Below are 10,452 nucleotides of genomic sequence, written 5' to 3'. Positions count from 1 at the left end.
TTTAGCATTCTAAGGATACACTTTAGTCACTGTAGGCATACCTCTAGCAGTTAGTTTGTTTTAAACTGTTTTGAATGCATACATAAAAGCGTTAAATATATATATATATATATATATATATATATATATATATATATATATATATATATATATATATATATATTGTTTGTTTGTTGGGGTTTAACGTCCGAGCAGCAATATTTCAGCTATGTCATGCAAATGTTTGATAGAGAATCAAATTAATAATACATGTCACAACAAATCAATATTATACAACGTCTCAGAATGTGATAATTTGTTGTGACATGTATTGTTAATTTGATTCTCTATCCTACATAATAACACCTAGATAAACTGTCCTGTACTACCATATATTGTGTTTTAAGTTATAGCCCAAGATTAATTCTACGAGAAGGAATGACCCGGTGTTATAGGGTGCTGGACTTTGTGCAGGCGCTCTTGCTACAGATGTCGACTTCGAGTCCCGCAGAGAGAACGACCAAAAGTTTGCTCGCAAATTTGACAGTTTTAACATAATTAAACAATAACTATAACAACATTTGCTTTTTGAATACATTCATGATTCGAAATCATTTTTATGCTGAAACAATCGTTATGTCATTTTACTTTATCCTTGAAATGCAAACATCATATGGCAGTATGCGAAAGAGAGAAGGGAAAAAGGAAATGGTTTGATGTCAAAGAAAGTAGCTTTTTATTCTGAAATTGTATTTGTTTTGCTTGTTTGAATTGTTTTGTCTTATTTTGATTTGATTTTTTTTAATGATTTAATTCTGAATTGTTTGTGTTTGTTTTGATGATTGTTGTTTTGGTTAATTATAAAATCCTAATAATGAATGAAGAAACCTTAAATATTCAGTAATGTGTAAATGAAATACACAAAATACCTAATTCTGTTTCATGTATACCTCTTATTGATTGTTTTCCGTAGCGCCCTGGAATAAACATTTCTGTCTCTATTTCTTCATCTAAATCTTTGCTACCATTCACAACTAAGATATAAATTCCCCTGTAGGTAAAGAAAGATTGGTGTGTAGAATAGAAGGTTGATTGGCCACCAAAATCCATCATGTTGATTGGTGCCAACATACTGCCAGTAAGCCCTTGTTTTCTTCGTCTGAGAGCTTCCTCTTGTATTTCTTCAGCAGTACTCAAATCATTTTTCTCTATTCCTAATTTCTGCTTTATCCTCTGTAAGAATGATGTTTGCCTGGGTTTAGTACGCGAGCATGGCTTAGTTTCACTTGGCTTAACTCCACATGGCCATTCAATAGTGGTTTCGATTTTTTCGATCTCGTTCGTACTGATGTCTTCTATGTCTTCGATGCCCTCCATATCCGCAACTGGTTGGTTCTGCTTATTTAACAGATCCCTAAACGCTACATCTTCTACATCTAACTCTTAAAAATTAATACAGTTGGGGTAAAAGGCTTTCATTAGATAAAGCAAAGTACGTTAAAAAACTAAAAACAAATTGACTAAAATAGTATAAAGGGGTACTAATAAAAATTAGCTGCAACAACATGGCATTTCCTACATGTTTTTGAAATAAAGCATACAAATAACCAAAATGTATATACACACATTATTAGGTGATAAAACAAAATTACAAATATGTATTTAAATTGGTCTTGGTCGTGTTATGGAATTATAATTATCATATTTACACCATTATGAATCTACTGTTTGAAACCCATTTCATGTCAGTCCTGTCGACAGCTGCATTATATATATGAAGATCAATGCCCTCAGTAGATTGTCTTACTATGCTAAGTTTTCCTCCTTTCAATACGGTTGTGATGGTCGTCTTGCCAACCGCCTCATTACCCACACACATTATCTTTCTAACGTATGATAAATAAAATCCAGATTTCAAGTTCGATGTAAATGTAACACTATCTTGAGTAGAAAGATATAACAATTCTTTTGGTAATCCTGTTTAAAAGATGATGTATGCAATTAATGATTAAGAACGTTACAAATAACATAATTGTTTGATTAGGTGTTTACACACTTTTTACACAGGAAGTACTGACGCTGATAATGATATTCGTACATGTTAAAAAATATGTAAAGTAACTTAAACTGAGCATTAATTTTGAATGGACTTCAGCGTCACTTTTTATTTCTCACATGTCATCAATTAATAGCATTCAAAAATGCCAACAAGACGCTCTCAGGAGCCTGAATCACTCGCCTGGTTAAATTTTGTCTTTCAATAGCAATCAATTTAGCAAAGAGTTTTCCAATAATTTTGACTCATGAAAGCTTTGATAGGACTTATCATGAGGATCAATTCAGCAACTGAAAGTTTCTTTATATCTGTAAGACTCGGGATTGCGATGGGGACGCGGAAGGGCGTTGGTCGCGCTGATCTGCGATGGTCAACGCTGAAGTACGTTGGATGTCTAACGCTAATACGCGGAAGTTCGTCGGTTTACGCTGTAGCGCGTTGTTTGGTATTGAGCAAAGACACAGAAGTGCGTTGACATCATAATCAACATCACCACGAAATTTTCTGTGCATAAGCGCGTAATATATGTAGGAGATTTTTGCATTTTCTTTTATTACCAAAAGAACGTATCAGAACAAGGAATCAAAATATGTGGTCATGATTATCTAGGTTTTTAGCCTATTGAAATAACTTTTTGAGGATTTTTTTTTATAAAATTAACGTGAAACCGTGGATTTTTCGGGAACTTTTATAGTGTTTCTTTGTTTAAACTTAGCTACAAAAAGTTCCAGAGAAATCTAATAATTAAAATTATGAAGTGCTGAATTTCGTGGTACTTTCTGCATAGTGACCAATGCATTTTTGCATTACTATTGGCAGTCTACAATCACTAACCATCGCGGTTTAGTGTGACTACAGACGCTATTCAACGGATTTCTATCGTACTTCCGCGCGACCATCGAACACCCGCGTCCCATCGCAGTGACGAGTCTTACATATTTATTATACTTATCAAACTATTGGCTGAAAACTAGAAAAAAAAAACGTCTTTTTTCATCTTTCAAGGGCAATAACTTTTCGAAGAAGTCGTCTAACAACTTTGATCAGTTAGAGATGTTTTGTAGGCTCTATAATAAGGATCATTTCAGCAATTGAAAGAATTTGGGTAAGCTTAACGGTCTTATAGATATAATATGCGAACAACTACCGTCTGACTCCTATGTTCTATTTTTAGTAATTGAATCAATGTTTTTGACAGATCTAAAACCCCTATATCAGTTCTATGCAAAATACCCCAAGTAGCAAATATACCAAGTTTGGTTCAAATTACTCAATGTCCAAATTTGGCTAAACACTAACGGTAATGGGAATATGTAACTACTTTCTGACCCCTGTGATCTATTTTTCGTAACGGCGGCCATGTTCTTCGTCAAATCAAAAATCTCCATGTCAGATCTATGCAGGATATCCCAAAGAATTTTATACAAAGTTGGTTCCAGTTCGTAAAGTACTTTCAGTGGAGAAAATATTTGAAAGAAATAACATTGCAAATAGCACAAAAACGTCAAAAAATGGCAATAACTCAACAAGGCTTAACATGAAAACTTATACCACAGATAGATCACACCATCCTAATCACTTATCCCCTTGTCAGCATTTGGCTAAACCTAAGGTTTTGGAAATATATGCGAAAAACTATTATCTGACCTATATATTATATTTTAAGTAACGGTGGTCATGTTTTTAGAAGGATAAAAAATCCCTCAGTTCTATGCAAGATAACCCAAGGAAGTTTGGTTCCAATTGGTTAACTGGTGTCAGAGAAAAAGAGTTTGAAAAATTGTTAACGACAGCGACGACGGACGGCGACTGATCCAGTTTGATGGAAATAAAAGTAATTTTCAGATCACCAAGAATGCATAAGTTTGTAAAAGGGTGGAAATATATATATGTAAATTACATTGCTTCTCCTATACTACATGACAAATATGGTTGCGTACCAGTAGACAAAGCCAAAAACAACATTGGTTTTGTGTGCAAAACGTTTTACATCCAATGTTTATTATCAGAGGCAGAGGTAGAAAACAATAGCAGTGAAAAGACCTATACTGCTACCACACTCTCCAAAGAAGAGATTGTTGAAAACGATAAGTCTGTGCTATCCTATTTTGGCCTCTCTACCATGGACGATAATTGTGATTAACCGTTTATGTACTGGATTCCTAAACTCCACAAGAATCCATACAAACAACGTTACATAGCTGGATCTGCAAAATGTACCACAAAACCTCTTTCAAAACTTTCAACTTCTATACTCACAGCTGTCAAAGAGAGTCTGCAGTCCTACCACAATACTTGTTACTCCCGTAGTGGTAGTAATTCAATGTGGATCCGGAAAAATTCGGAAGATCTTTTGGAGACAATTTTTTTGTAGCGAGCTAGAATTTTAACAAGTAGACTTCTGGAACAGGGTTATGTTTCTTCAAAATTGAAGTCATCACTACAGAATGGCCGTCTTCATGAACTCGTTGATCGTTACGATGTATCCATCACCATTGTAGGGATAACTAACATATAAAGATTTTATTAAGGTTTGACCCGGTAATACGAAATAACAAAGTTTGGTGCAGTTAACACTTTATGAACCGCGAAAAAATAGATTATGCGACCATAACTTAGTAAAAATTAAAAACAATCCTTATAATATAATTTCTAACCGATTTAAAAAAAAAATAAAAATGTGTCCCTTCAACAAAGCCTTATTCAGTTTGGAATTATTTGAATTGCGGTCTGCGGACCGATTGACATTATTTACGCCACAATACCAAGTTAGTTTTTGGAAAATAACATCTTGCCCAGATGAGAAATCACCAATCAAATTATATTATCCAAAATATTTTGCACTATTCAACTTTCAGTCATTAATCGATTCATGTTATTTAAGGTAAATAAAACCTGTAGCACGGAGCATACTTTTCTGTCATCTTGCTTAAACTAACACACCTATATTTTCAGTTAGTTAATATTTAAATGTAAAAAAGTATGGTTTAAATTATTTTAAAAGAACTTTTGACTTAAACATGTATATGGTTTAAACATTATTTCTAACAAGCCGTTTCCAATTGGAGTTAATTGGCGGGAAAATTCTTTTACGGGGAGAAATTTGGCGGGAAAATGTTCTGAACGAATATAATGTGAACTTTAAGGTTTTCTCCAATTTTTCAAGAAAAGGCCCCGTGCAGGTCGGGTGTCAAAAGAATAGACCTGCAGCAGCGCTAAGCTTGTCGTAAAAGGCGACTATATAGTGCTCAGAACCCTCGCCGGGGGCTAGGGCGCTCTGCCCACAGAGCAACTGGGATGTATGCCCCAGGTAGTGGAATGGAGTACCCCTGGCATGTTACATGCTGGGGTTGTCAGGCTATAATACGGAAAACTTGACAGCAAACTATAGTGGTGCATCGTGTTGGGAAAGATGCCACGTTCCTCGCACGTTAAAGAACCCTGCTGTGGTATTCTCCAGGAGTAGGAATCTTTGCGCTCCGTCACAGAACAACACTGAACAACAGATTTAAAACATATTTTTGATGCATTGTAGTTTTGATCGAAAAAATACGTGCAAGTAACGCAGGCTTAGTTCTAAAAACAAGCATATCTAATAAGCAAATAAATTAAACTTTTTCGTGATTTGTAAAAATATCTCGGTCCTTAAAAAACCCTGGAACATTTGAAAATGGTATTTATATCTCGTTTTATTTTATCCAATGTTAGAATGAAAAATTTATTTAGAAAGAAGTTGAAAAATCAATACATAGCTATAATATTGTATTGATATATTTCGTAAATCTAACTAATGCACCACGGTCGTATACCCGATAATCCTGGTAGTTAGTATTTACTCCTTGTGACAGATAAAATTTCATATGACTTGTAGTTTCACTGCATAAATCATCTACCATTGCCTGTCGAGGGAAATTGGAACTGTATTAAATATAATAAGTTTGTGCGTACTTTTGTATTGTAACCATGTATACGGTAAATCATTGTAATAAACGTTACATGGGATGCGACTTTAACAATTTGTATACTAGTACTGCCATGATACTCATAACAAAGAGAAGGTAAGATTAATTATTAGGTGTTTAGCCAGCCTTTTGGAAAGATATATAGTTTTGTTTTAAAAATCGATTAAAACGTAAATGAGGACTTATAAGTATATTATATAATATAAAAGTTAAAATTAGAACGATTTCTGTATTTTTTTTTTATTTTTTTTTGATAGTTTGTATTTTATGAATATTAGCTCGCTTGTGAAATCTGTGCATATTTCTGTTCATACTTAAACTTGATCTGCTCGTATCTATGAGAAATTTTTTTCTCAAAATATTTGGCCGTGGTTCTCTTCTTCGTAAAATTTTCATTCCATTTTCATTTTTTTTATATTTTCGCCTTCCAGATCAGTGTTGCGATGGCGCATTTGTATTCGTTTTAATTTATAGTTCATCATTAGTATAGATAATATTAATGGTAGGAGTCCGTTTTTCTCACTGTCTACAAGGTTTTGTCGATGTTCAAAACCAACCTGGCGTTTTTTATGAAATACCAAAAATACTAATTATATATATTGCAAATTTCAATATGCTCTATACATGATTTAATGACTGACCTCTCATCAGCAGCATTATAATCAAACATAAAGGAAGATCTCAATCCAATATTAAATTATAGACAAAAAATACTCAAAGCAAAAACTGTCGAAATAGGAAGACAATTCCATTACCGAGAGGTTTTACCATATAATTTTGGTGTAGTGTATTGTTCTGGTATCTAGGTGTGCATACTTTATGCCATTTTGTTTGAGTTTTTGGAATTAGACTATTTTGCAAAAGTTTTCAACAATACATGAAGATGTTGTCATTCACTCATTAACCATATGTTTAACCTTAGGGCACGTGTGGATACGTATTCCTCCAATCTTGTTTTTATTTAAAAAAAAAAGTAATCGATATTAGTTTCATTTTACATTTGGGCAGCAAAATACACGTTTAGCCAATAAATGTATCCATATAATACCTTGCTGAGGAAAGGATCTGGAAAAAAACTTCTAACGACGCTGAAAAGTAAAATATTCAATGTGATGTATTTTTGTCTTAAATTTAGTAATAAGAATGACTGTTATATTTTTGGACGATTTGATACAACCTCAATGTAAAACCCGAAAGACCGAAAAATATATCAGGCATTATTTAAATGTTCTACCAATGCTCCAACCGTGTAGTAATAAAATATAGGAACATTTTCTCTATTGACTTATCTGATAGTTTACAGGATAGAGTGGAAACCAATTTGTATTGATCAAACTTCAGTTAAAAGAATGAAATGAAATGATTAAAGCAGTTATAAATATCAATTGAATATAAACACTGTTGAAGAAAAACCACCAGTTCTTATATCGCTATATTGGGGCAAGTGCGATGTTAGAAAGAGTAATCAAGATTTTAGAGGTAATCAAAGAAAGTTGTCCAGGGACAAAGATCAGACAATTAAAACAGACATAAACAATTAGGAAAAAGCACTAAATAAATAATATGGTACGTACAAAGCAACAAAAATAAATGAGCTACTCGGAACAATGTGTAAAAATCACACTCAAGCTGAATAGAATACTTCGGGAGCCAGAAAAATATTATAATTATATATAATAAAAGGGTTTTGGCATGAAAAATAAGGAGGATTGGTCCTTGCACAGAATCATATTGCACTCGCATGCTTGTGCAACATGATATCTGTTCGGGTCAATATTCCCCAATATCCATGCAATAAATATATATTACCACACAAAGAAATAATCTCGCCCAAGACGAAATCGAGGATGGTATTCTGGGCGTCAGTGGCGGACGTTGATCTAAGTATATCTTTTATAGATGCAAACCTGCAATTTCAATTTATTTCTAACCGGTATTCAAATTGCTACTCTGCTCTGGTATTGCAATCGTTTACTATACCCGATATTAAATGGTGAACAATAGGACTCTCGATAAGATTAAAAATAGTGAATTTTCCAGCATTTCATCGAATAGCTAGAAATATTTGTATTAAAGGTAGGTCTGTTTTGTTATTAAACTCAAGGATTTCGTCAGTTTTTCCCTAACAGTTGTAGTGTCAAGTTGGACATCGCGATATGTTCTCAAGTTCATCGGGCAATCGCGGGCGAAGTTAAAAATGCTGTTTCTAATACTTAGCAGGATTCATTAAATAACATAGCTATACAAATGGATTTCAGACTGTGCAATTTACAATCGAACTTACAACAAACATAGTTAGAGCTGTTCGACCCCCAACTTACGAAATTTGGGGAGACTCTATCTGATAATTTTAAGTTTCAACGCAAAGGGAACGAAAACCAGTTTCGACACAGTGTAAAAGTGATGTCTAAGCTACAAAAAGGTCATTCACTCATCGTCAATTTACAAAAGGTAGCGACAGCAAAGAAGAAAACAAGCGAAGGTATGGTTTTAGTTAAAGTGAGACTGAAGTTGATGAAGTTAGCTGATTCAAACGAGATAGGATGGAAATACAAGAGTATGAGGCGTATACCATCGCAGATGACTCTGAGGTTGAAAAGCGTATGCGCAGGGCACATGGCGTGGCCATTGGAGCGACTCTTGCCAAAAAAACTAGAAATCTAATTTAAGTACTATTTAATTTTATGTGGTTTTTAATGACAAGTCAGTAGACGATAAAAAATTGTATTCCAAATTAGAATATTTGCCTATGAACATTATTTCTCGGGATGGTAATTATAACTAAAATTCATACTTTTAATCCTTCTACTGTGACACTTTAGGTAGGTTAAATGGCAAGTTAAATTAATCGATGATAAGCAATACATACTGAGTATTATAGAATCAGTTTATATAATACCATTTAAAGCTGAGCCTAAAGCAGAACATATAAATAACAATAAGTCGGCTTTTTTAGAACATGTTTTTGTTTACTGAACAAAAGACGTTAATTCTTTGACAGTGTCCGATAACAAGTCAGATAAACCTAGACTCGTTTTGGATTGTAGACACATTAGTCTGTACTTGTTTAAATTTGGAGGATGGTAGTTTAGCTAGAGAGATTTTTCACAAAGGAGATTTCATTTACAGTTATGATTTAAAATCTGCTTATCACCATATTGATATTTTTTTCTAGACCAACAGGAATACTTAGGATTTTCCTGGAATTTTAGTATTCTTACCTTTTGGTTAATCTGCAGCTGGTTGTATTTTTACCAAGGTTTTAAGAGAGGCTGTTAAAGATTTAAGATCTAAAAGAATGAAAATAGATCTTGTTTGGGGAAGACAAAAGCTATGACATAGTTTTAAAGTGAAGTAATGACATGAAGGAACTGTTAGCAAATTTAGGGTTTTTGATTGCAAATATCACTGGGATCCATGCCAAAAGCTAGATTAGTTATATTAGATTACGTTAAGGGTTTAAGTATTGTTTTAATATTTGTAAAAGAGGATAGAATTTGAAAATTTGAGTATTTGTTGGAACAGGTTAGCTCCGGGAAAGTTTTACTCCATTCAAGATTTCTGGCAAGCGTTGTGGGGCGACTCATTTCTATATACGCCCTTTTAAGCCGTGTAGTCCGCTTCAGGACGAGACTTTTGTTTGACTGTGTATTAGCCAGGGCAAGCTGGTTAGCTTTTGTAAAAGTTACTGTGACTATATCCGAATTGGTTTTTGGGCCAAAATTACAGGATTTTGCAAATTAAATTATGTCTATATCATCCTATCATTTCGTTTTTAAGAGTAAGGATATTCGATAAAAAAACATCCACTTACCTAGTAGCCATATTAAAACAATATTATATTTTTTACAGTCCTGCCAATAAGATTTGACGTTACTGATTACTATCACCATACTACTCAATTGACTTGAATACATCTGCATTTAACCATGTATACAATAGTAACTAATATACCGTATTCTTAATGATATTTTTATTTGTCATTTATACTAACGTCACATTGTACAACAGCCTCGTATTCCTATGTTTTCAATTCATGCTTATACACATATTTATGTCACTTTTAAAATGGATGCACGTTTCGCAATCAAGAATCATATATGTTGTGATTGTGTATAATTTCCTATATACATTCTTATTGAGTTGAAATAAAAAGTGTCAAATACACTCCTTCAGACGTTTAGGTTTCCCGCGTGATACCCAAACGCATGCTAAACGCTCACTAAACGCACGATAAACGACCGCTTCTATCGTGCTTTTAAACGAACGTAAAATGATGTGTAAACGCACGATAAACGATGCACGAACACTAAAATTGGAAACGTGAACGTTTCAAGGGATGTAATTTTCCTATATTCATGAAATCACGCGTTAAATATTAGTGTACCTTTCTTCCATGCAAAACCCAGGCAACAGGTGGCAAATGAAAATTTTGTTTTCGATTTTTTTACCAGA

The 10,452-nt window shown here is 33.6% G+C and overlaps 1 protein-coding gene across 4 annotated transcripts; it reads right to left on the bottom strand.

The window, feature by feature from the left end:
- Positions 1-364: 364 nt before the first annotated feature.
- LOC148596701 (uncharacterized) lies at positions 365-9,928 on the bottom strand. 4 transcript variants are annotated; one of them, XM_088564021.1, is made up of 5 exons: positions 9,812-9,914; positions 9,219-9,287; positions 7,046-7,085; positions 5,845-5,934; positions 365-1,956 (listed from the first exon to the last, which is right to left on the bottom strand). In XM_088564021.1, exon 5 carries the CDS (start codon positions 1,354-1,356, stop codon positions 877-879), a length of 480 nt encoding a protein of 159 aa, XP_088420147.1. In that variant the 5' UTR covers positions 1,357-1,956; positions 5,845-5,934; positions 7,046-7,085; positions 9,219-9,287; positions 9,812-9,914; the 3' UTR covers positions 365-876. The 4 variants fall into 4 exon arrangements, with proteins under 4 accessions (XP_088420147.1, XP_088420148.1, XP_088420146.1 ...); XM_088564022.1 differs by lacking the exons at positions 5,845-5,934; positions 7,046-7,085 and having other exon boundaries at positions 9,812-9,912; XM_088564020.1 differs by lacking the exons at positions 5,845-5,934; positions 7,046-7,085; positions 9,219-9,287 and having other exon boundaries at positions 9,812-9,928.
- Positions 9,929-10,452: the final 524 nt, after the last annotated feature.

The sequence above is a fragment of the Perna viridis genome, chromosome 15 (genome assembly GCF_037379345.1).
Source record: "Perna viridis isolate PV_CMFRI_1.1 ecotype Kerala chromosome 15, ASM3737934v1, whole genome shotgun sequence".
NCBI classification, from domain to species: Eukaryota; Metazoa; Mollusca; class Bivalvia; order Mytilida; family Mytilidae; genus Perna; species Perna viridis.
Note: the sequence above shows the minus strand (reverse complement) of the source record. Positions and strands in the feature narration are given on the sequence as shown.

Excerpts from the sequence above, each read along its gene's own strand:
- LOC148596701 (XM_088564020.1), bottom strand. The coding sequence starts at position 1,356 with ATGGAGGGCATCGAAGACATAGAAGACATCAGTACGAACGAGATCGAA.